Source organism: Symphalangus syndactylus, chromosome 3 (genome assembly GCF_028878055.3).
Source record: "Symphalangus syndactylus isolate Jambi chromosome 3, NHGRI_mSymSyn1-v2.1_pri, whole genome shotgun sequence".
In the NCBI taxonomy this organism is placed as follows: domain Eukaryota; kingdom Metazoa; phylum Chordata; class Mammalia; order Primates; family Hylobatidae; genus Symphalangus; species Symphalangus syndactylus.
Window position 1 is genome coordinate 55,932,255 of NC_072425.2, and position 26,364 is coordinate 55,958,618.

At 45.9% G+C, this 26,364-nt stretch overlaps 1 protein-coding gene across 1 annotated transcript in view; it reads right to left on the bottom strand.

Moving 5' to 3' along the window:
• Window positions 1-11,039: 11,039 nt before the first annotated feature.
• Window positions 11,040-26,364, bottom strand: part of NXNL2 (nucleoredoxin like 2) — a 151,326-nt gene continuing 136,001 nt past the window's right edge. Inside the window, exon 2 of the mRNA XM_063636302.1 lies at window positions 11,040-11,354. Coding sequence (XP_063492372.1) covers window positions 11,252-11,354 — 103 coding nt within the window. The 3' untranslated portion in view covers window positions 11,040-11,251. The remainder of the gene's footprint in view (window positions 11,355-26,364) is intronic.

A 26,364-nucleotide genomic window follows, 5' to 3' on the forward strand; every position in this document is an offset into this window, starting at 1 on the left:
AAAAGTGGAATTGATGTGTTCAAGGTCAAAACATTTTTTATTTGCAACATACTGCCAAAACAATTCGGAAAAAAAGCTAAGCAGCATATAGATGCCTCTTTCTCCACATAATTTGCAAATGTTTGAATATAATGAAATGTTTTAAAATTTCCCAATCGCATGATCAAATTACTGGGTATAGTGTGGCTTTAATTTGCATTTTATAATTAGAAATAAATAGATCATATTTTCATATTTGTCCTTTATATTGTTTTTGTGAATATCTTTGTTTTATTCTTCACCTATTTTTTTATTTGTTTTACCTTTTATTATTGGTTTATAGCAGCACTTTTCGTTTACCAATATTTTACCTTTTAAATATGTTGCAAATATTTTCTACCAATCTATTACTTGTCTTTTAACTTTGCTTATCACCTATTTTGCTATATGTAAGTTCTAATTCTTTTTCCTTTTTTTTTTTTTTTTGTTTTTCAGACATGGGCTCGCTCCGTGGCCCAGACTAGAGTGCAGTGGCGCAATCTTGGCTCACTGCAACCTCTGCCTCCCTGGCTCAAGTGATTCTCTTGCCTCAGCCTCCCAAATAGCTGGGACCACAGGTGTGTGCCACCATGCCTGGCTAATTTCTGTATTTTTTTTTTTTAAGAGATGGGGTTTTGCCATGTTGCCCAGGCTGGTCTCAAACTCTTGACCTCAAAAGATCTGCCTGCTTTGGCCTCCCAAAGTGCTGGGATTACAGTTGTAAGCCACCATGCCTGGCCATCTAAATTTTCATGTGACCAAATCTGGCAATCTTTCTTTTTATTATTTCTTAGTTCTGGCTGTGGATTTATTTGTAAACTCCATTGTCAGTGACTTCACACATGCACACACACACACACACACAATGATGGTTAATTGTGGGTGTCAGTTTGGCTGGATTGAGGAGTGCTTGGATGGCTGGTGAAGCATTGTTCGAGGGTGTTTCCTGGAGAGATTGACATGTCAGTCAGTGGACTTGGAGAGGAAAACCCACACAATGTGGGCGAGCACCATCCAGGACAAGGCAGCTGGGAAAAGTGGGTATTCAACTTGCTTTGCTGTCTCTCTGTCTCTCTTTCTCTCTCTCTCTCTCTCTCTCTCTCTCTCTCTCTCTGTCTCTCCCTCTCTCACCGTCTCTCCCTCTCTCACCCTTGGGGGCTTTCTAGCTTTCGACCTTTAACTGATGGCTACAGCACCTGCTTCCCTGGTTCTGAGACTTCCAGTCTGAGCTATGCTACCGTTTTCGCTGCTCCAGTTCTCCAGATTGGAGATGGCCTATTGTGGGACCTCTCCACCTCTGTGATCCTGTGAGCCAATACCCCGAATAATAAATTTCCCCTTGTAACTACTATTGGTTCTATTTCTCTGGAGAACCCTGATGAATACACACACACACACACACACACACACATTTTTTTTTTAAATTTTAAGTTCTGGGATACATGTGCAGAATGTGCAGGTTTGTTACATAGGTATACATGTGCCATAGTGGTTTGCTGCACGTATCAACCCATCATCCAGGTTTTAAGCTCTGCATGCGTTAGGTATTTGGCCCAGTGCTCCCCCTCCCCTTGCCCCTCACCTCCTAACAAGCCCTAATGTATGATGTTCCCCTCCCTGTGTCCAGGTGTTCTCATTGTTCAACTCATACTTATGAGTGAGAACATGTGCTGTTTGGTTTTCTCTTCCTGTATTAGTTTGCTGAGGATGATGGTTTCCAGCTTCATCCATGTCCCTGCAAAGGGCATGAACTCATTCTTTTTATGGCTGCATAGTATTCCATGGTGTATATGTGCCACATTTTCTTTATCCAGTCTATCATTGATGGGCATTTGGGTTGGTTCCAAGTCTTTGGTATTGTAAGTAGATGCACGCATTTTTATTTCTAATGCAGATGTCTCTGTTCCAGCAGCCATTCTTGGCTGCTCTCCTCTAGGCAGTGACTCGGGGATCTGAGCTCTTTCTCTGCCATCCCAGAGGCATTCCCCCCGGCCATGGGAGACAGACAGAGCAGACAACACTACTTAGAAGTCAGTGAGAGCTGTGCCAGGCAGGGTACATATCCCTTTCCCCTACTTTCCACCAGGCAGAACTCACTCACATATTCTCACCCAGACACAGGGAAGGGTAGGAAATACTGTCTTCCTGTGTGCCCAGTAGAAACAGGGCATCATTTGATGAAGATGTAGCAGTCTCTGCCACAGCTTCTGGCTTTGTGTCTTGCTTCAGAAATCCTTTTCCAGCTGCAAAGGGTGAAAATGTTTTTCTCTTCTATATTCTTCTCTACTGTTTACAGGTGATGTTCTCTAAATCCACCTGGAATTTATTTTTGAGACTATAGTAAGAGTCTCAATGGATAATTATTTATTCCAAAACCTCTTCTTACTATTTTGATACACCTAGTGATCAACAAAATTGCATACACACATATATAAATGGTTCTGTTTATGAACTCTTCTCTGTTTCATTTATCTATCTATCCTTGCTGAATCAATACCACACTGTTTTAATGTCTGGCTTTGTAGTATGTGTTCATATAACAAACTCCTTTCCTTTATCTTTCTCAGAATTTTCTTGGCTATTCATATACAGTTGCTTTTCTACATCTGCATTGTTATTTAAATATTCCATTACATGGATATACAATAATTTATAGACCATTGGAATTTACTGCCTTTTTATTGCTATGAACTTCTTTGTATCTAAAACTTTGTTCATATCCATATTTATTTCCTGGGAGTAATTTCTGGAAGTGGAACTGCTGGGTCAAAGAATATAAACACATTTAAGGTTTTGGGGAAGAGCTACCAAATTGTGCTTTAAAATGATTATACCAAACATTTTCCCACCAGCAATATAAGATATGGCTCTTTTCTCCACGTGATTCTTAGTTCCAAGTATTATGATCTTTAAGTAATATTTAATAAGCTAAATATTTTATTTTATTATGAATTTATTTGATTTCAAGTAAGGTTAGCGTTATGTTACTGGATGTTTTTCTTTCTGGCATAAGTTGCTTTTTTATGTCTTTATTGCAAAGGATCATTAATCAGAAATAATTTGATGTAAAAAAAAAGTGTGGCTTTTGTGACTCATCGTCCAAGAGCAACAGCTTTGTCCTATGGTCCTATAATGGAATGCTGCACATGTCACTAATATGAAAATTTGTGGAGCATCTCAACCTCCTGGACCACTCTCTTTTAGATAAATTAATTAGGGGAAGATTCTGCTACACAAAACATTGGGCTGGCACAGTGCCAACCTTCAGGAGCTTCCCCCAACAGGGACCCTTGATTGTTGGTTGTGAACTGTCCCCGGCCCCACACCAACCCTGCAGTGGCCAGCCTATCCCGCCTGCACAGCGTAGCCAGGGACCATGCTGGCACCTTAACACCCTCTGCAGATGTCCTGTCCCCTGCTAGGCCCTTGCAAGCTGACAGTGTAACGCAGAGGCCTGCTTAGCGCGGAATGTGGCCACTCCCCGCAGACAGTGGCAGGAGGGCCTTGAAAAGCTGCCTGAAGGCTCTACTCCCTTTGCGTTCCAGCCTCCGCTGAGCGTCCACCACACACAAGGCGGAGGCTCTCTGGACCTCCCGGACAACTGATGCGTTAACTTGGTACTAAATGCCACTGAACTGGAAAGTGTCAGAGGCCATGCAGGGAGCCTCCCACACAGCGCCCTTCAGCGCAGGGACCGGAGCTGCGCGCCAACGCAGTGAGGGAGGGACACACCCGGCGCTTTTGTCCCTTTGAGTCGGCCGAGTGGGCGGCGGAGGTGGGCAGAATGGAGGTCATGTGAAGGCTGAGTAAACAGATGTGATTCCTCACCCGGAAAACTCTCCAGGGCAGCCGCTGACCCACTTAGGACTGCCCTTTGTCCAGTCGTGATGCACATTCTGAAAAGGCCTGTTGTCGAATTCTTCTGCTATTTTGCAATGTCAACAGACATGAAGCTCTGAAGTGGCAAATGAGGCACGGCTCTGACAAAGCCCCTCTCATCCCCTGAGAGGCCGAGTGAGTCAGACGCACTTGGGGAGGTGAAGGGCCCCAGAGTTCTGGCGCGACCTGCCTGGTGCCAGGCATGAGATGAGCCGGGAGTCGAATGTTCCCACCTCCCTCGCAAAGGGACCAGCCGCACCCCAACGGGGAGGCATCATCACAGCAAAGGGCTAGTCTTTTTCTGCTAGGAAGAACTTAACAAAACCCAGTGAGGCTAGCACTCTGTCCTGCATCCCGTAAGGCTGCCAGACTTAACAAATAAATAGACACGACACCCAGTTAAATTGTTAAGTTCATATTTAAACAACAAATCATTTTTTCAGTGTATGTCCCTCCTATGCATATTTTTTTTAGTATAATGATTGTTTGTGCTAAAAACTCACCATATTGATTAATGTATGTGAGGGGCCTGGCAGAAGGGTTGGTGGAGCAAGATGCTTGATAACTGGTAGTTTCAATGATGAGAGATTACAATTTCCAGGAAAACCTCCCCCTTAGTCAGGAGCAAGTCTCAAAGGTCCTCAAGAGGCCATTTGGAGGCCGGGTACAGTGGCTTATGCCTGTAATCCCAGCACTTTGGGAGGCCAAGGAAGGCAGATCACCTGAGGTTAGGAGTTCGAGACCAGCTTGACCAACATGGAAAAACCCCGTCTTTACCAAAAATACAAAAACTAGCCAGGTGTGGCGGTGCATGCCTGTAATCTCAGCTACTTGGGAGGCTGAGGTAGGAGCATAGCTTGAACTTGGGAGGCGGAGGTTGCGGTGAGCCAAGATCATACCATTGCACTCCAGCCTGGGCAACAAGAGCAAAACTCTGTCTCAAAAAAAAAAAAAAAAGAAAAAAGAGACCATTTGGGGCCAACTTCACTAGAAGCTCTGATCTTTGATTTAACAGCACCTGTCTTTGAGGTCAACATTTTGAGATCCCTAATTCAGTAAGCTGTCATATCATTGCACTTATGTGATACACAGATTAATAAGGGTGGATACATAGATCCCAAGGCTATATATACAAGTTTAAAAAGAACTTTTTTGAAACCACTGTAAAGGATATGAAAAAATTTCCAAGTGCAGCTATTAATGACGAATGTCAGTGAATACATTTGAAACCATGATTTTTCATTATGTCACACAGTATTACACATGCATATTACTTTTGCCACTATACTGACCACTAAAATGGCCAACGCTGTGGATTTTTCTGTTTATCCATTTTGCACAAGGCCTAAAATGGCTACTAGCATCTATGTGAACTCCCAACTCCAAGACCCACCACCAGACACCCTGTTACAAATCCTAAGAGAAGGGGTTGGAGTGGCTTACTTGTCCTTCTCAGCACTGCCACATGCATCTTGGGCCTCTGACCAGCTCACCCATGGGCCCCCAGCGTGGTCAAATCCACTGCCAAATCAGGCTGTAAGGAGGGACGGTTGTTCTGAGAAGACACCCCAAAAAAACCTCCTATAGTCCAATCAATCAATTGCAAAATTACAAAATAAAGACACAACAACTGCAGCTTACACTTCAAGTACTGGCCCAGGGCGATTTCATCAACAGGAAACTCAGAGGAGCCATCCATGAGCTGGGCTGATAAAGCTGCATGTTGGGATCATGGGAGGTGCCTGCCCCCAAAACCGGTTACCCCAGAAGTCCCAGGTTGGCCCCCAGGGCTGATTCTGATGGCTGCCATATTGCAATCCACTGATTTGGCCACAAAAGGTGAATGTCCCTCTGTGCTTGATGAAGTTCACACCTCTTGTAGTACCTGTTCAGTTCTAGGAACCCAGAGAGGGACAAGGAGGTCTTGAGCAGCATGCCACATGGACACCTTTGTAGAAACCAGAGACGCTGGCCTCCAGGGAGGGAAAGGGAGATACAGTTGCTGGGTTCAACTATTTAAATGGCTGCCATGCAGAACAATCATTCTATTTATAGAATTCCAAGGGGCAGAGCCTCTTGTCACCCAAGGGTGACAGCTACAAGAAAAAAGATTGTATTTTAAATTAAGGACTATTTAAAAAGTAGACTGAATAGTCACCAGACAAGGCCCAGAACAAATAACATTTCAGAACGCCTTCCCTGATATTCTAAGATTCTGATTTAACTCCCACCTAGTCTTTGAATGCAACCTTTTTTAAAACACCAGCCTATTCCCCATCTCTCTAAACTAATACTGCACTTAGCATCCCAGTCAGTCATTCTGGCATTTTTCACATCCTGTCCTGGATGTTTGCTCACTTGCAGCACATCCAGGCTCTGTGATGGGCACAGGAACAAACAGAGATGCTGCCAGTGGCCCTGCCTGGTCCCCAGCCAGGTGCAAACCATTTCTTAATCTTCCTTACCTTCCAATCCCACTTGCAATGCTGATCACCGTTTTTTTGTTTGTTTGTTTGTTGTTTTTGAGACAGAGTCTTGCTCTGTCACTCAGGCTGGAGTGCGGCAGAGCAATTTCGGCTCACTGCAACCTCCACCTCCCAGATTCAAGTGATTCTTGTGCCTCAGCTTCCCAAGTAGCTGGCTTACAGGCGTGCACCACCACAGCTGGCTAATTTTTTGTATTTTCAGTAGAGGTTGGGTCTTGCTATGTTGGCCAGGGTGGTCTCAGACTGTTGTTCTAATCTAATCAACTTCTCAGAGGAAGTGATCCTCCTTCTTCAGCCTCCTAAAGTGCTGGGATTACAGGTGTGAACCACCATGCCTGGCCTGCTGATCACTCTTTCTATCATCGGTATTCACTTAACCAAATAAAATTTTCTGCAGAATTAATTTTCTCATGTGAATTCAGTGTTTAATAATAATAAATGGGAAAATGACTGTCAAACTCACCTTCCTGCTTTATTATAATATCTATTAATGAATTACATTGTGTACACCTAGTTCTGAACCATTCTTTTTTCTTTTATCTGAAAAAGTAAATTTCTTTTTTGGCTTGAGTTTTTTAAGAGAAAGTTTCAGCTTCAAACAAAGGCTGATGTCCTGGGCAGCTGACCCGGGCATGGGGGCCTCACCTCCCATTGGTCTAGTGGACTTCAGGTGATGCTAAATTCTACCAGCTCTGGCTTTTCTATTTCAGCCCTCAAGGCTTCAGCCCTCGCTCTTCCTCACTCAGTGGCTGGGCTGTATTTGTGGCTTAATGACCCACTCCAAAGTCCATTTCTGGGTTATGTCTTTTGTCTACATTCTGGCTTCCAGCCTAGAGGCATTATTAAACTCTATTACCTACCTCGCAGTCAAAATGAACATTTTCTGTGGGTTCTGCTCCCCTGGGCTGCTCATTCCACTCACCAGAATTGTGACTTCATGTGGGTCTTCTTTTTATTAACATCCTGAGCCAACAGACCTAAATAATGTCAGTGATAAAATACTTCCATAAAAATCTTTTGTCCATTTAACGTATTTATTATGCAGCCTTTTACAGAAAGTTGACTTATGGAAGCACTAATGAATACAACAAGTCAGGTTTTCTTCATCATGCCCCCCAAACCCCTTCCTCTACGCTGTAGCAGTGGTCAAGGGCCCAGTGTGTGGTGCCCAGGGAGCAGATGTCTATAAGATGATTGTGACACCCTCCAGTTCCGCAGCCAACATGGGCAGTGTGTGAAATGGAAAGCTCTCCTTCTAAGCATGCATTACCCTCCCCTTTCATCTTTGATCCTAACATAGCAGCGATTTCTTTCCATTAAGGGACATTTCTGGTCCCTTCTGGAAACGCATTTCTTTAATGAATATCACTCAGGTGCTAGTTCACTCCACACTAAGGACATTGCTATTCTTCTGCTTCTGGAGAAATCTCGTGTTGTTCTGTATATAAAATACCTCCTATTCTTCAAATATAGCCCCACAGAGGGAGAAGAAGCAACGACAGTTCAAGCGGAAAGAAGGAAGAAGCTTCTCTCAAGCAGAAAGAAGGCTTTTTCTTTCCCTCACTGCATGATCAGAGCAGGCTGTGTCTGGGCAAGCTGTACCAGGCCACACAGGGACCAAGACAAGAGAACCGCCTATCCCAGCAGCACTAAAATCACTCAGTTCCTGCTTTGAGTTGGCCTTCATTTTAAACACAACAACTGGATAACTTTATGGAGATGTCATTGATCAAATCTGAGTAACCTAATACTTATCCAAGTAAGGAGACATAAGAAAAAGTAAGGAGGGCAGAGGAGCCAGCACTTCTCAGCTGAATTGGGAAGGGTTCTTAGAGGCAGACAGACCCTAACTAACTTCAGCAATGTACTGGAAGACTAGTAGGCAACTCACGAAATTGAGGGGAGATCAGGAGAGCCAGGCTCAGAAGCAGAGCAGGAGCAGAGAGGGGTCGGGAGCCAAGAGCACAAGCAGTGAGAGAAGTCTCCTGTCTCCAGCGGGGAGGAATCACTGCCACCACCACAGTCTCCACCCACCCCCAGGCCACCCTCCCGGCTCAGCCACCTTCCCCAGGAACGGTCTCTAAGTTACCCAGCATCTTTGCATCATTAATAAACAACCCCTGGTGGGGGCTTCCAGCTGCCCTGGCCTAGATTTTTAACCCCACGCCAGCTTTCAGGAGGCAGGCGAGAGAGAATCTGGCTCCCTTCAGCTTACAGAGAGAGAATGAGTGAGTGAGAATTGATGCCTTCAGGAAATGGCCAAGCCCCATCCAGTATTTACCAATGCCACCCGGTGACAAGTGTTTGTGCATACTCCCAGCTTTCACAAAAAATGAGTTAGAGGATGCTGGAATCTCAATCAGCAGCCAAGGTTGTATGGTTAATTAGGATTTGTATTATTTTTGTATTACTGCATAACATACTTCTACAAAGTTTGTGGTTTAACACTCATTTACAGCAAGGCACGGTGGCTCACATCTGTAATCCCAGCACTTTGGGAGGCCGAGGCTGGCAGATAACTTGAGGTCAGGAGTTCAAGATCAGTCTGGCTAACATGGTGAAACCCCATTTCTATTAAAAATACAAAAATTAGCCAGGCATGGTGGCACATGCCTATAGTCCCAGCTACTCAGATGGCTGAGATGGGAAAATCACTTGAACCCAGGAGGTGGAGGTTGCAGCAAGCAGAGATCGTGCCACTGCACTCCAGCCTGGGCGATAGAGTGAGACTCGTTCTCAAAAATAAATAAATACATAAAAAGAAAACACTCATTTACAATGTCACAGTTTCTGTTGGTCAGGGGTCTGGGTAAACTTGGCTGGAATCTCTGTGTAGGGACTCACAAGATTGCAGTCAAAGGACTAGCCAGGGCTGGGTCCCACACAAGGCTTGGGGTCCTCCTCCAAGCTCTCGTGGTTGTTGGCAGAATTAAGTTCCTTGAAGCAATAGAACCACATGCCATCAAGCTGCAATGGTTCTGGTGTGCTTCAAATGCCATGGGGCTGCCCTGTGATTCCCTATGGGATGGCCAGAGACTCCACAGAGGACCCTAAGCCACGTGGACATGCAATGTCTCCAAGGCCCATGGAACAGCCATGGCTGTGCTTCCCTGTCCAGCTGGAGAGCCTGCTGTGTCTCTGAGCTTCACCCACAGCTGCTAGCCATCTGGTGAACCCACACACATACCCAAATTTTGTGCCCATTGCCGCTGCATTTTTAAACATTTTTTGGTAGAGACAAGATCTCACTATGTTGCCCAGGCTGATCTTGAACTCCTGGCCTCAAGCCATCCTCCTGCCTCAGCCTCCCCAAGCACTGGGATTTCAGGTGTGAGCCATCACACTTGGCGTGCCACTGCATTTAAAAAAAGCCAAACCAGAATCATATTTCCTTCTTAGCAATGGGGGTGCAAGGACAAGTAAAACGTCCTTCCCTTTGGAGAGGATGTGCTGCCATTACCCTCAGCCAAGTTCACACATGTGCCAAGCTTTTTACTGTTTTATCAGTCAAAGTTCTCCAGAGATACAGAACCAATAGGGTATCTAGATCTATATCTGGGTTTGTATCTGTATCTGTGTCTAACCTATATCTAATCTATTTCTATATCTATGTCTGTATCTGTATCTACATCTGTATATCCAATCTATTTCTGTATCTATGTCTGTATCTATATCTACATCTAATATCTAATTTATTTCTATATTTCTGTCTATATCTAGAGAGGTTTTAAGGAAATGGCTCACATGATTGTGGAGGCTGGGAAGCCTGACAACTCTAAGACAGAGCTGGAGACTCAGCTAAGAGTTGATGTTGCAGTCCTGAGTTTGAAGGCTGGAAAGTCAGGCAGGATCTCTGTGTTGCAGTCAGCTTCCCACTGATTGGATGAGGCCCACCAACACTATGATGGGGGGTACTCTATTTTAATTAACATCAACTGATTGTAAACATTAATGCCATCCACAGTGTACCCTCACAGCAACATCTAGACTGGTGTTTGACCAAACAACTTGGTACCATAGCCTAGCCAGGTCGACACATAAAATCAGCCATCTCACTGTCTTGTGATATTTCTCCTCCCTCCTCCTTAAGACACTTGCTGCTTTCTGCACCCTTAGCACAAGGTCATACACCTATTCCCAAGATATTCCCTGTGTAAACCAGCATTGTCGCACAGTGTATTTGGTAAATGAGTGTTCCAGCTTTCTCAGCCCCAGAGTGGCTCAGAACAATGCAGTCACACACTATTATTACCTCTCTTCATTCTGTGACTTGACTGAGCTTAGCTGGACAGTTCTCACCAAGGTCTCTCATGTGGTTACAGTAAGACGGTTGCAACAGAGGGACATCTTCAAGAAGCCTTTGAGGTTTCCTCATTCATATGTCTGGCTCCTGGGCTTGAAAGACTCAAACTTCTGGAAGCTGCCAACACTGAGGCCTCTCACCCATTCCTCTATGTACTCCTTTCACCCAGCAGCCCCAGCATAGCTGGACTTCTTACAGGACAGCTGGAGGTCCCTGGAGCGGAGGTCCCTGGAGCAAATGTCCCAAGAGAAACAGGCACAGCTGTGTGGGCTCGGCTCGCCAAGCCTCAGAAGTCACAGAGCATCACAAAGGCCCACCCAGGTTCAAGGGGAGACCACATGGAAATGCGGACACGTTAAAACTACCACAGAATGCTTTCTCCCATGTGATTTGACTCTGAAATTCACCCGCCCAAGGATTGAGTGTAATTGTAGATCTGTCCTCTTTCAGGGTAATTCTCTCTGGCCGGGACATGACAGCATCTTCAAAAAGAAACATGGGGATTGTATGCGTGCAAGTGGCTGGGTTCAGGTGCTCTGAGGCTTCCTATGCCCCCCGTATCTCCCTACGCCCCCCATATCTCCCTACTCCAGCATTCAATGCCTCTATCCCCCAGCTTGGCAAGCCACTGGATCCAACTCTGCTTCTGATTCTTGGCCACTATCACCCTGTGGGAAGAAGAAAGAAGAGATTCGATTAACACACACCTTCGGAAGACCTTGGTTTGGGGACATATGTTGGGATTTGAACTTCTTTTTCTTCCATTTATCCAGGTGCCTGTAAAAGTAATCATTCTACCCTTAGAGACCTAGAGGTCTTGAATGGCTAATATGCTATATTCTGTCTTATAATGGCAGCAAATGAGCTGCAAAAACATTGACTTTACTGAGCACTTCAGTCCAAGGGACCACAAGCAAAAACGTAAGATGTAATTTTCTGTTTAGCCATTGAATTCTATTTTGGTTTTCTATCATTGTGTATAAAACCACCCCAAAACTTAGTGGCTTAAGAACAATCATGTGTGTTTCTTATAGTGGTTTGACCTCTGCTGGTTTTGCTTAGGGTCACTCATGTGGCTATATTGAGCTGAGGATGGGCTGGGCTGAAAGGTCTTGGGGCTGGGGGCTGGGGGCTGGGGACTGGGGCGGCTGGAGCACATCAGCTCCCCTTTACAGGACTCTCTCTCCAAACCTTCCTTGAACCCCTAGAATGGTTCCCAAGCCCTGTTTTATGTTTTAATGGCTCTCTGTATTTCTTCTTTGTTGTACTTACTACAGTTGTGATTAAAAGCTTATAGTTATTTGTCTAACAGCAGTCCTCCCTACTGAAGTGTAAACTCTGCAAGGACAGGAAGTATGTCTTGCTCAGAATTGCATTCTCGGCACTTGGCACAGTGCATCTCACACTCCCACATAGCAGGGCTGCACATAGTATAGATACAGAAAGAATGAAGTCATAAATGCACGGGAGACATTAGACTCAAATCCTGGTTCAAGCATTTAGTAGCTGTGCAGCTTAAAAATCAGCTTCCATCTGCAAAACAAGAAATGTAGAAACTCTGTCACTGGGTTGCAGTGATGATGGAAGCAGAAAACACACACATGTATGGAGCATGTGCCGTTGGTGAGAAGCGCACGGGCAGCCAGTCAGCCTGGGTGTAACCATGTGGTGAAGTGTTTAATTCAGGGCCACCGGGCACATCACGGCACCTTAAAGGCAACCGAATCCTGAGAAATTTCATCTCTTTCAGGGAAACTCAGAGGAAAGGGGAAGGAAGATGGGATGACTTTGAAAAGCAGTGGTTGGGAATGAGTGGATTCATCACAGAGTTGATGTTTGATGCAGGGGTAACCAGAGATGGTGAACATCAACCTATGGCTGTCGCAAGAGACTGCTCACGGGAACCAGGTCCAAGATCCCCACAGGCCTCGCAAGGGGTGGAGAAAATGGACACGCTCGCGAGCATGCCGGTGGACGTGGAAGTTGGTGCAGACTCTCTGGGGGACAACTTAACACTGCCGCTCAGAAACTGTCACATCCCCAACCCACAAGTGACCTCAAGGAGCTCACTCCTCACCTCGCCGACAAAGCACCGACCTGATGAGTTCTGATCTCATGACGCTGACTCTCTCCGTGGGAAACGGCAGTGAACAAGTAACTAAAAACGATAACTGCAGATGGTGGTAAGACTGTTCTGAGAGTAAAGCGGGTGTAATATAGAGAAAGGAGTGGAGGGTACGGGGCCAGCTCTCCACAGCGCTAACGACTGAGGGGACAGGATGTCTCCCACATGGGGACAGCACAGACAATGAAGGGCACAGAGGTAAAGGAGAGTGAAAACAACATTCAAAAGAAGGAGGGCACATCCACCAGGCCAGAGGATTTGGATTTCATACTAAGTGCATGGAGAGGCTTCAGTAGAAGAATGGTCCCTTTTAAATGACGCCCTGCCACTGGGCGGGAGGCAGCCACGGGGCTTCGAAGTAGAAGCAAGGAGACGATGGTGACCTGAGTGGGCCAGAATAGGTATAGCCCATTTTTTTTCCTGGTTCTATTCTTACAATTTTTTAACCATGAACACATATTCATTCTGTAACGAGAAAAAAATAAATGTTATAAAATAACATCGCAGCCCTAGGGCTGCCCTCACTCTTCCCTGGGGGCCAAGGACCCATGCTGCCCATTTATTGCCCCTCAGAGCCAGAGTCAAGGACCTGGAGGCCAAGGCAGGCGAAGTCTATGACCAGCAGGTGGGGGATGCCCAGGGGTGCGGCTAACAGGCAGCGAAGAGGGGACCCAGCAGCCATGACAGCTTGGTCACCCAACAGGCCCCTCTCGCTCCCATCTCCTGAAGTTCATGATGTGGGCACTGCCGACACCGTGAGGGGAGCCTGGGAAACGCCAAAGAGGCGTGAACCTTGAAACCCTCCCGTGTTGCTGAATGTCCTGTGCAGGTGGACTCCCTTAGCCTCTGCTCTGAGTTGCAGACATGGCCAGGTGGAAAGTGCCAGGTAAACTCTGGTGCCAATCACTGGGGAAGCAGCGTCCTGAGTGGTTTCATTGGTGGGAAGCACTGCACACCCACATACATAGCTCTACCCAGCTCCGTTCTTAAATTTGGAAGGAGGTTTGATGGGATTCGCCTTCCAGAAGTACCTGCATATCTTGGTTGACAAGTGTGTCTGAGGGAAGCACTAATTCAATATGTTTTAGAGTCTCTTAGAAGCCTACTTGTTCTCCTATTTTTTTCCCCATGAAGACCCTCAAAATTACCAGAAAGAAACCCCAGGTTTGTTCTTGCTGCTTGGTAAGGGTGGTAATGCGTTTGCATCTGGAAGAAGCTGTGTGGGCTTCAAGGCCCACACACACAGGAGTCCCCTGCAGAGAAGGCCATGCCAAAGTGAGACATGCTCAGTTTGGAAGATGACACCCAGGGACTGAGGCCATCAGTCCAGGGTTCTCCAGTTGGCTTTAAGAATAGTTCTGCTCCATAGCCTGCAAAGTAAACTCCAGGAAACTAAACCCTATTTCTGCATTGATTTCTATGATAAAATCAGACATTTTTTCCCATGGAAAACAGCTTTAGCTACAAGTTATAATTAAAAATTAGACTTCAAGTGTTGCTATTTTAGAAGAAAAATGATAATTTTCCCATGAAACTGACCAAAACTAAATCACAAAGCGCACACTCTGCATTAAAAGTTTAGGAACCCTGTCAGAAGTTACATCCCCTTATGCAAAACTTGTAGGAGGGTAGATATTCTCCATTTCAATACCCTAAACATCTAGCTATTTCTTTGGAAAGAGTTCGTCTTTTGAGTATGAATCTTTTCATTGCTTCGCAAAAATATTTTACGGGTTTTGTTTGCTATCCTCAACGTTTTGTCATGCCAGTGGTCTCTCTTTTTCTATTAAAATAATTATTTCAATGGTTTTTTTTTTGTAAGTGTATATATTTGCACAAAATCAAGTTTTTTAAATCTAGGTTAGAAGAAATGTTAAGGTAATTTAGTTTTATCTTTTGCCATTAGAAGGAAGTCCCTTAGCAAAGACCCTGGCAGACAGTGATCAGCATCCACCTGGACTTATTCTCAGAAAGGCAAGCACAGGGGTCCTGACCGGCCCCCACGTTGTCGTGGGGCTGTCCCTTGAGAGAGCTTTTCTCACTTGGACTGGATGACGCCTGCCTCCCGGACAGGAGCCTCCCCACCTGCCATGATGCAGGACAAGAGCAACCAGTGCCTATGACATCTCTCACTCTGCAGAGGCCCTTGAAAATCTGCACGGTGTGCGTGAGTGAGCCCTTAAGAGCAAAAGGAAGGACAGGCCTGAAATGAGAGCCCTCCTTTCTACAGGACACATTCCCAGCTCCTCCGTCAGATCCTCACGACTTCCCGAGCCCTTCCCTCTTCTCATTCAGCATTCTGGATCCATGGGGCTCTATGGCGCCCAGAGCAACCATGATCCTCCAAGGAAGAAGGAGCAGGGCAGAGTTCAAGCGGATGTTGCACATCCTACTGGGGACAGAAAAGGCTGATGCTGGTAAAAATCGAGTGGAGGGAAAGGCAAGCAGAGATGCTGCCTGGACGAACCCACACAGGTTCCCAGGTTCTGGGCAAGTTCCAGGAAGCCTGCGACGTGTCTGCTTCCTCACTATGCTGTCTTCGTTGGCTGGGAAATGGATGCTGCAGATTATTCAAATCAAGGGGAATATTTAGAATACTCTGTCAAGGACAGACAGATGGTACAGAAAAGCCTTCACTCCTGAATAATGACCATTTTCCCTTGCTCCGTGCAGGACGTGGTCTGCGCTCTAAAGCCCCTACCGCAGACTCTGCTGCTTCCTGAAACCAGCTGGGAGAAGCAGCTGCACTTTGCTATTTCTGGTCACTTCTCATCCCATGATGTTATTACTCATCCCCAGGGAATAGGCTGAATCTTCCTGTTACCACTGCTTGCCATGGGCAGTGCAAACTTCTCTTGATTTCACTTGTTTTTTTTTTTTTTTTTTTTTTTTTTTTTGGTGGGGGGTGTTTGTTTTTGGTTTTGTTTCCCAGCCTTATTGAGGTATAATTGCCAGATAAAAATTGTATATATTTAAGGTATACAATGTGATGATTTGATATACACATACACTGTGAAATGATCACAATACAATTAATGAACACATCTATCACCTCACATAATTACCATGGTGTGTGCGCATAGGGGGCAGTGAGGACACTTAAGATCTAATCTCTTAGCAAATTTCAAATATACAATATAGTATTGCTAACTATATTACCATGCTGTACATTAGATCCGCAGAACTTATTCATCTTATAACTGCAAGTTTGTACAATTTGACCAACATCTCCCCATTTCCCCCAGCCCCCAGCCTCTAGCAACCACCATTCTTCTCTCTGCTTCTATAAATTTAACTTTTTAAGATTTTCCTCGTAAGTGAGATCATATGGTATTTGTCTTTCTGTGTCTGGCTTATTTTACTTAGCATAATGTCCTCCATGTTCATCTGTGTTGTTACAAATTTCAGGATCTCCTTCTATTTTTATGGCTTAAAAATATTTCGTTGTACATATATGACACATTTTCTTTATCCATTCATCTGTTGACAGACACTTAGGCTGGTTCCATGTCTTGGCTATTGTGAATAATGCTGCAATAAAAGAAAAACAATCCTAACATTCAAATGGAAGAACAAAAGACCCCAAATAGCCAAAGCAATCTTAAGAAAAAAGAACAAAACTAAAGTCATCACCTACCTGATTTCAAACTATATTACAAAGCTATAGTAATCTAAACAGCAAGGTACTGTTAAAACAGACACATAGACCAATGGAACAATAAAAACAGACATATAGACCAATGGAATCAAACTGAATGCCCAGAAGCAAACCCACCCATATAAGGTCAACTACTCTTGGACAAAGGTGCCAGGAATACAATTGAGAAAAGATAGTCTCTTCAATAAATAGTGCTGGGAAAACTGTTTATCCACATAAAAAAAGAATAAAATTGTACCTTTACCTTACATCATATACAAAAATTAAAACGGATTGAGTACTTAAATGTAAAACCTGAAACTGTAAAACTCCTAGAAGAAAACAGGGAAAAAGCTCCTCTAGATTGGTCTTGGTAATGATTTTTTGGACATACAACAAAAGCATCAAGCAGGGAAGGTGAAGTTCTGAGTGGCCTGGTGGGTGGGTGACCTGGGTGGCCTGCCTTTGGTCACCAAGTAGACACACATGGATTCTGAACTGACTACTGGCCAAGGAAAACCAACTAATTACAAGCATTATAGAGTCCACAAGGCAAACCAACCTGATCTTTAAAAGAAGAGCAACTTTGCCAAAGATGAGAATCAATTACCACCAGTTGGAGTCAGAACCCCAAGTCCAGGGGCTGCCACCCCAACATTACCCATGATGGACACTCACATCTGTTCAGCCTATACACACTTACTCACCTTTCTGCCACCCCAGTGATGCCTCCCAACACAACACAGCTGCTCAGCTATGACTCAGAACATAAGACTGCTTTATGGATGATGACTTATTTTTTGCTATCATGAATTTTCTCACCTTAAAACATATTAAATTAATACATGAAAGGTTTTGACTTCACAGTTTCCAGCAAAGACACAACACATGCACCAATTTTTGCTGACATCAGTGTCCAATCAGAAAATATCACGTGAAACCAGTTTGGGTGGTGGGGCCTTGATGGCTGAACCCAAACATTTTGCTCTGCATGTGAGCACCAGGGGCCAGGGCCAAGGGGCAGAGTCCCCATGACTCCTTCATTTGTTGGGTGCTCCATGCTGTCTCCACCTGTTTTTAAGCACTCTGGTGTGCACCCTTTATTTTGCCTTGTTTTTCTGTGCTACCATCTTACTATTTTTTTGTTAAGTAAAAGCAAGTTTATTAAGAAAGTAAAGGAATAAAACAGTGGCTACTCCATAGATGGAGAAGCCCTGAGGTTGCTCATTTTCAGGGTTATTTCTTAATTATATGCTAAAAAAACAGGTGGGGGGTGGGTTATTGATGTCTCCCCTTTTTAGACTACATAGGGTAACTTCCTGATGTGGCCATGGCATTTGTAAACTTTTGTGGTGCTGTTGGGAGTGTAGCAGTAAGGACAACCAGAGGTCACTCCTGTCACCATTCTGATTTTGGTGGATTTTAGCCAGCTTCTGCAATGTGTTATATCAGCAAGGTCTTTATATCTTTTATCTTGTGCTGACCTATCTTATCCTGTGATGGAATGCCTAACCATCTGGGAATGTAGCCCAGTAGGCCTTAGCCTTATTTTACCCAGCCCCTATTCAAGATAGAATTGCTCTGGTTCAAACGCCTCTGACATTTCCCCCCTCCCTTTTACAAGGGAACCCTTTATCCTAAAGGTTACAGAGGGATGACAATCCATCTTCTGTAACTTCTTCATGCTGAATAGGGACGATGATGTTCCTGCCTAACTAGTAGAGTCTCTTGTATTTCAGGTAGAGAGGAGTTCAGTCAGAAATTGTCAGTATGCTAAGGGTCATTCGTGACTCTTGAGTTCTGACAAAAGGTGAAATCTGGAAGATTGATAAGTGTTCAATTTAAGAAAATGTTGAGTAAGCTTTTTCTGCATTCCTACACAAAGAGTATAACAGCAATATATTCCACCACAAAGCAAAATAAAGTAAAATTATTCCAAGTAAACTAAATTAGAAGGCTTTCCATGAACTGAACAATTGTTGGAACCAAGCAAATATGGGGTTGCTAGCTGATTACGATGTGCCCAGAATTAGAATATTGATCCAGATTTTTGCGTTATCCAACCCACTTGTTTCTTCTGGGCTGGAGTTATAGATCACTGGTTGGTTCACAAGAACAAACAGGGTTAGTCTAAATTGCAGAGAAAAAAAAAAAAACTTAAAAAGAACTGATGAGGGCCAGGCGCTATTGCTCATGCCCGTAATCCCAGCAGTTTGGGAGGCTGAGGCAGGTAGATCATCTGAGGTCAGGAGTTCGAGACTAGCCTGGCCAACATGGTGAAACCCTGTCTCTACTAAAAATACAAAAAAATTAGCCAGGCATAGTGGCACACACCTGTAGTCTCAGCTACTCAGGAGTTGCTGAGGTAGGAGAATCGCTTGAACCTGGGAGGTGGAGGTTGCAGTGAGCTGAGATTGTACCACTGCACTCCAGCCTGGGAGACAGAGGGAGACTCTGTCTCAAAAAACTAAAAGCAGAAAAACAAAAACAAAAACAAAATCTGATGAGACTAGAATCTAATAAGAGGTGTACATAGTTTTTGAAACACAATATTTCTCTCTCCATTTTCTCATTTTTACTAAAGACAAATTATGATATGACCAATTTGCTTTATTATACTTGGCTTGATTATTTGCATAAAATACAGCAAGAATAATTTTTCACATAAGCTCTTTCTAAATTGGCTTTGATGGAACTCTGTTCCATAGAAGGAATCTTAGATAAAACTGTTTTTTAAGCTGAGCCCAGCCCTGTTTGTACCCTCAAATACCTATAAGTTGGGTAAATTCCTCTCCTCTTGAGGTCCCAAGATAATGTGGAGCTCCTGGACCTGTCAGAAAATGGCATTCTTTACTTACTACAAGTCAGAAACCCTGTATAGGGACTGTTGTAGACAAAATATGAGGAGAACAGAGCACCACTGACTCCTGGGGCCCTGGCGCTGCGTGGGGAGAGGCTCCGCGGCCTTTCCCATCTGCAGCTTCTGTGATGGCTCCAGAGACAGTGCAGAAAGCCAGCGGCTCTCCGAGAGCAAGGCTGGGTCCACATGGCCTCAAGCCCCGTGTGTGGCCTCTCAGCCTCAGCCTCAGCCTATAGACTATAGATTGAGGGAGGCAGCACCTTTTTGTAGGTGCAGAGAGGAGATAAAAGTGTTTGTTTCTCTTCCTCTTCCATGAGTCCACCTTTAGCTTGTTTCCTTATTTACTTTTTTTATTATTATTTTCAAAGAACTAACCTCCTTCCAAAAGGTTTTGAATGAAAACTGATGTAACAGAAGTTTTTTAAATTTAAATTTGCCCTGTGGTTCTCTCCAGTCTTAGGGTTTGTATTGTTATGTTGTTTTCATACCTTGTTCCAAATAAGCGTTTGGCCTGGATCGGTTGCTCTTGCAGGACAGCATCTTTTGGGGGAACTGGAAGGGGCAGGAGCAGGCAGCAGGAGGGGAGGTGCTGTACATTTAGGGTTGTGCCTCTTCACGGCAGCTTCCCACTCCCCGAACCCAGCACCCTCATCCACTAGGGCCCCAGACATCACTGCCTCCTGCCTCGTTTGGTGCTGGGGTGGCTTCCCAGATTCTCAGCCAGCCTGCGGACACCCTGGCTTGCCTTTGTCAGTAATGCCGTTCTGTGTCAGGAAACCGTACTGTGATTCCCTTCCCACGCTGTGCCGTAGATCATGTGAAATGTTCCCAACCCAGGCTCATAAATCAGCCGGGAGCACAAACACACAACAGTGCCCTAGCTTCATCTTCACCTCCAGGGGCATTGCTGTGAAGAGCCCTCTACTGGGAAAGCTCCCATGTACAGCACCCAGAGCCGTGAGAATCCCCTGATGTCCACTGAAGGGGCAGGAGTGGGGCATTCCCAGCCACCACACAGTGACCTCTGCAGAAGGGCCACCGAGCCTGGACAGAGGTGAGTAAGAGGCAGGATGACTATCCTAGCTTCCAAGCGCTTGCATTTCAAAATTGATTAAGATACCATGCCCAGCCAGGCGCGGTGGCTCATGCCTGTAATCCCAGCACTTTGGGAAGCCAAGGCGGGCAGATCACGAGGTCAGGAGTTTGAGACCAGCCTGGCCAACACAGTGAAACCCCATCTGTACTAAAAATTAAAAACATTCGCTGGGCATGGTGGCAGGCACCTGTAATTCCAGCTATGTGGGAGGCTGAGGCAGGAGAATTGCTTGAACCTAGGCGGCAAAGGTTGCATTGAGCCGAGATCGGCCACTGCACTCCAGCCTGGGCTACAGTGCGAGACTCTGTCTCAAAAAAAAAAAAAAAAAAAAAAAAAGACACCATGCCCAGCCTCCCAGCACTGTAACCAAGTCCGTCCCCATCAACAAGGCACCCCAGCCCTGGCCTCAGTTTCCCCAACTGTAAAATGGAGATTCTAAGCACATCTACCTTCCCTCTCTTTCTCCTTGATTTCTGGTGAAAATAAAATAAAAATATACATCTTATTTTATTACTGACACCTTCAGTGGCTCTCTGAGAGTTGAAAAATATTTGTCATGCACTCACAGCAGGCAGACACCACAGCCAGCAGGCCCTGGGCATCCCCATTTGTTTACTCGCCACACTGACCACCTTCTCTCAACCCCACCCCAGGGAGCACTTGTCTCCAAGTTGGGCAGTGATCAGCAACACATGGTTTCTGGTTGGATCCAGGACGTAAGCAGCATTTTGTTTAACAGGAAGACAAGACCTGTCTCTACAAGGAAATGTGCATTAGGAAATCCTCAGCGCAAAGCCGCTTGCTCACCTGTCACAGACACACCAAGACAGGGTTTCTGCTCAAAATCCAAAGATTACACGCCATGTGCAATCGTGAAGAGCAGCAGAGCTGTATTCAACTCCACCACTCAGAGGACAGGGCTGACAGGAGGCTCGTCCCTGCCATCTGTCGAAACGTCCTGACGCTCTTGTGTCTGTCACTACCAACACCGACAGCAAAGGAAACTCTCAAGACAACATGGAAAGAACCTACCTCTTTGCAAACTGGCCTCTCGATTCTGTTGAAAGAGAGAAAGCCATGGTGTTTCACCCTCACCAAGCCTCTTTGGAGGCTGAGAGAAAGAGAAAAGGCCTGCTTTAGGGAAAGGCCAGTGTCAAGACCACATCACTGCATTGATGCAGGTAACTGAGGGGAACTGGCCCTCATGAAACAATGCCCTGTGAAGCAACACTGGTGCCAAGTGATGTCTTTCTGCTGGTCTTTTATTGCAAGCCAACCTCTCCCACTTAGGCTGCAGTTTGGACTTGGCCCACTAAGGACCGATCCTCTTCCCAACTCCGTATCTTTTGTCTGATGAAAGATAACCTTTTTTAAAGTGAATCTTCCCATACTTTATCACAGCCGCCCACAACTTAAGATTCTAGGTTTATGTGTTAAAAGAAAAATAGCACTACACGGATTGGCGTGTTCCCAACTTGTCTCCAGATGGCACACACAGAGTCTGGGCCCACTTGCCGGATGAGGGAAGGGGTGGGAAAGGTGAATGAACCTGCGATCGTGTGTGTGGGAGCCATATCCAGGAGGTGGCTCTATTTTTTACCCCCCTGGAGTAGATCCAGATCATTTCACGATGTGTAGAATTTGTTTTAAAATATTTCAGAAGAAAGGGAAGGCATAAAGCAAGTGTGGCAAAATCGTGATAACTTCTGAGTCCTGAGTGGGAGTGTCTCGGTTTGGGCTCCCCGAAGCCAGCTCTGACACAGGAATTGGGAGGTGACCCAGAAACACATGAGGGAGACAGGAAGTGAGTCAGGAGAGGAACAAAAGAAAATGTGGGGGTTTAAGGAGTGGACAACTGAACACTCTAAGAGACTGCAGGACCTCCAAGGGCCATTCCTCGAGGGCAAAGAGGCAGGGGTCTTTGTCAGCCAATTCTGCTCCTCTGGCCAGCTGATGGCAGCCCCTGGGGTGTCTGGCCAGCCTTGAGCTCAGGCTCTTTCACAGCAGGCCAGGACCATCAGCACCCAAAGGAACTGTGCTGGGACCTGCCAAGACCAAGGGCGTGGGCTGGGCACAGTGGCCTCTGCTACAGCAGGAATACCTGCATTCATGATGTCATCCTTTCTACTTCTGTATATGACTGAAACTTCTCCACACAGATGGGGAACTGAAGCAGGAGCTACAGGAACAACACACATTTCCCCCAGGGAATGAATTAGCAATGGTAGGAGGCAGGGGTTGAATTCAAACCAGTTTGCTGCACTGAGTCAAGTCCCAAGCTGCTTTCTTCAGACTGTTGCTGCCCTTCCCACATCAGCTGAGGTTTTCTCGCTTATCATGTATTCTCTTTTAAACAGGAAACAAATGTTTCAGAAGCTTCCCCATCATCCCAGCAGCTGTATTGATCGGAACCCATGCCACCTCCCAATCCAGTAAAGACACGCGTGGCAAGCGTCCACTAAGTGCCTCTGTTGGTGGCTGTGGAATGATGTGGGTTTCACGGTGTTGCCCTGAGACAGCGACATGCTAGTTGAGAAAGCAAGAAATGCTCCAAGGAAGCCTTAAAGGGACAACAAAAGGATCATAGAATTGTTAGAGATCATTTACTTCAACTCATTTTATTTGTGAGAAAACACAGCAAAGATTCTCTCCTGGACCAAACTCTACCCAGGCTCCGCTGAACTCTTTTCCAACCAGGCCTGATTTTGGACTCTCATGCTTGTCTCTGCATTGTCTGATTTTAGCAAGAATCTTGCTAAATTGGTGTTGTCAGAAACCCCACCCTTGATATGTGATCACTCTCAGTATCTGGGTTCCCCATCCCCCGCTACTCCCCTGGTGATGTCTGGTCACCCTAGCCTGCGTTCAGCAAAAGGCTGTTAGCCAGAATCCCCCACACCTGAGATTTCCTCTTAGTGATTTTCCATCCACTGATTACTCCCTTCCCCACCTCGCCCCTTGGCTGTAGACTCCCACTTTCCCTTGTTATATTTGGAGTTGGGCCCAATCTCTCTTCCCACTGCAAGACCCCATTGCAGTGGACCTTACACTATTGTGCTGGTTAAAGCCTATCTGTGCTTTAGCAAGTAAATGAATGTTTTTTTTATTTAACAACACAGACCCAATTATTTGCCAAGAGTGGAGCTGGGTTGTGGTAGGGCCTGCTCTAGGGCCTGCATTCCATAGGCTTTCTCCAAGCCTGGGTGCAGGCATGAGAAGTGATACAGGGAAAGATGCAAGTTAGCTGCAGGTGAGAATAAACCAGGTGCTTTGTGGCCACTCTTGAATGCTTTCTTTTGTCTTGGTATAGCAGAATTCTGGACTGGAGGGCATGGGGTGACCTATAAGCCATGATGAGAAGACCAAACCAGGTGGGGTGACAATTCCAGGCCAAGGGCAGGGCCCCACTGACCTCCCCACCCCACATCAACTCCTATTCCACCTCCTCTTCCCTGATCTTACAGCTGCCCTGCCGTGGGTCCTTTTAGGGTGTCGGTAGTAACCACCCTAGCTGACTTAAAGGGTCCAAAGTATTCATGAGGGACTCCCTGGGAAGCATACGATCCTGTTCTTATCATTTCCCCAGCCTCGTGAGCTCCTCAGGGTCATTCACTCATTCATTCATTCACTCAATCAATCAATCACTTGCTCCCTCACTTCCCCCAGTCACTGTAATGTAGCCAAGACTGAGTCAGAAGGACCCCAGTGAGTCCTGCCTTACTCTGCCCAGCCACTGAGGACCAAGGCCTCACACAAACCAGGGCTGCCTGGCATGCTTGCTAGCCCCTGCTGCCAGGTTTCCTGGGAAGTGGACGGCTCCACAGCAACCAGGGAGGCCCCATTCTTGCACTGAGACTGTGCCTGCCCGATGGAATCAGTTGCCTGAGATAAATTTTTAACAATCAAATTATGTTCTGACTGGAGAAAGACTTGGAATTTGAATGAATTCTCTAGGAAGCTGTTATCTACCAAAAGCTGTTTAAAATATAAAAGCACCCTTCATTTTCGTATCCTTTGTAGAAGTCCAACTTTGCAAAATATGCTTTGCTTAGAGCAGGGTGCACCACCCAACAGCTCCCATCCATTTTCCTCTGTAGGCGAATGATTTTGAGTCCTTAGAGAAACAAATCATTTTCACTCCAAGAGTTTGACTTGCGTAGATTCTGCCTGAAGTCTTGCTTTGAGTAATGCTCACCAGCAAACCTCTTTGTCTTTCCTGAATGGCTGTCACATTTCTCTAAGTTAAAACCCTTACTTAATCATAGTTGTCAGTGATGGCAGAATGACAGAGGCATTAAAGGTTAGACATTAAATTACTCGTAAACATCTGATAGCCACCACACAATCCCACTCTCCTGCACCCCACATTTTAAATGGGGCTCCCACTTACCAAGATGGAACCTTAAAATATAGATGGAGGGAAATGCTTACAGTAAAGGCAAGAGAAACATGTCCAGTGTTTTTTATGTAAAGATTACATACTAATTCAGAAAAATCTATTCCCCTAATTGTAAAATTGTTCCCAATCGTTAGTTCACCTCAAGATATCCCTACATAACCCATTGCTGATGTGTAAAAACAAACCAGACACAAAAATCCCAGAACAAAGGGTGTCATTAGTCCCGTGGTCCTCACTGTCCCCATGATCCTCACTGTCCCCATGGTCCTCACTGTCCCCATGGTCCTCACTGTCCCCATGATCCTCATTGACCCCATGGTCCTCACTGTCCCCATGATCCTCACTGTCCCCATGGTCCTCACAGTCCCCATGATCCTCACTGTCCCCATGATCCTCACTGTCCCCATGATCCTCACTGTCCCCATGATCCTCACAATCCCCATGATCCTCACTGTCCCCATGGTCCTCACTGTCCCCATGGTCCTCACTGTCCCCATGATCCTCACTGTCCCCATGATCCTCACTGTCCCCATGGTCCTCACTGTCCCCATGGTCCTCACAGTCCCCATGATCCTCACTGGCCCCATGGTCCTCACTGTCCCCATGATCCTCACTGTCCCCATGATCCTCACAGTCCCCATGATCCTCACTGTCCCCATGATCCTCACTGTCCCCATGGTCCTCACTGTCCCCATGATCCTCACAATCCCCATGATCCTCACAATCCCCATGATCCTCACTGTCCCCATGGTCCTCACTGTCCCCATGATCCTCACAATCCCCATGATCCTCACTGTCCCCATGATCCTCATTGACCCCATGATCCTCACTGTCCCCATGGTCCTCACTGTCCCCATGGTCCTCACTGTCCCCATGATCCTCACTGTCCCCATGGTCCTCACTGTCCCCATGATCCTCACTGTCCCCATGATCCTCACTGTCCCCATGGTCCTCACTGTCCCCATGATCCTCACTGTCCCCATGATCCTCACTGTCCCCATGGTCCTCACTGTCCCCATGATCCTCACTGTCCCCATGGTCCTCACTGTCCCCATGGTCCTCACAGTCCCCATGGTCCTCACTGTCCCCATGATCCTCACAATCCCCATGATCCTCACAATCCCCATGATCCTCACTGTCCCCATGGTCCTCACTGTCCCCATGATCCTCACAATCCCCATGATCCTCACTGGCCCCATGGTCCTCACTGTCCCCATGATCCTCACTGTCCCCATGATTCTCACTGTCCCCATGATCCTCACTGTCCCCATGATCCTCACTGGCCCCATGGTCCTCACTGTCCCCATGGCCCTCACCATGCCTATGGCCCTCACTGGCCCCCTTGCTCTTTTGCTTCACACACAGCTTCAAACCTAGGTTCCACTGCCTTTTTCTGGATGCCACCACTTCTGGGAAACTGGCATGTGTAGGAGGCCTCTCTGGCTCTACATTCACCACTGGAGTGGAGAATTCCACCTTGGCTTCATGCAGACTCTACTCACGATAAAATCTCAGGATGCAATTCTTGACTAGGTCTCCATGATTCCCCATGAAGATGGGG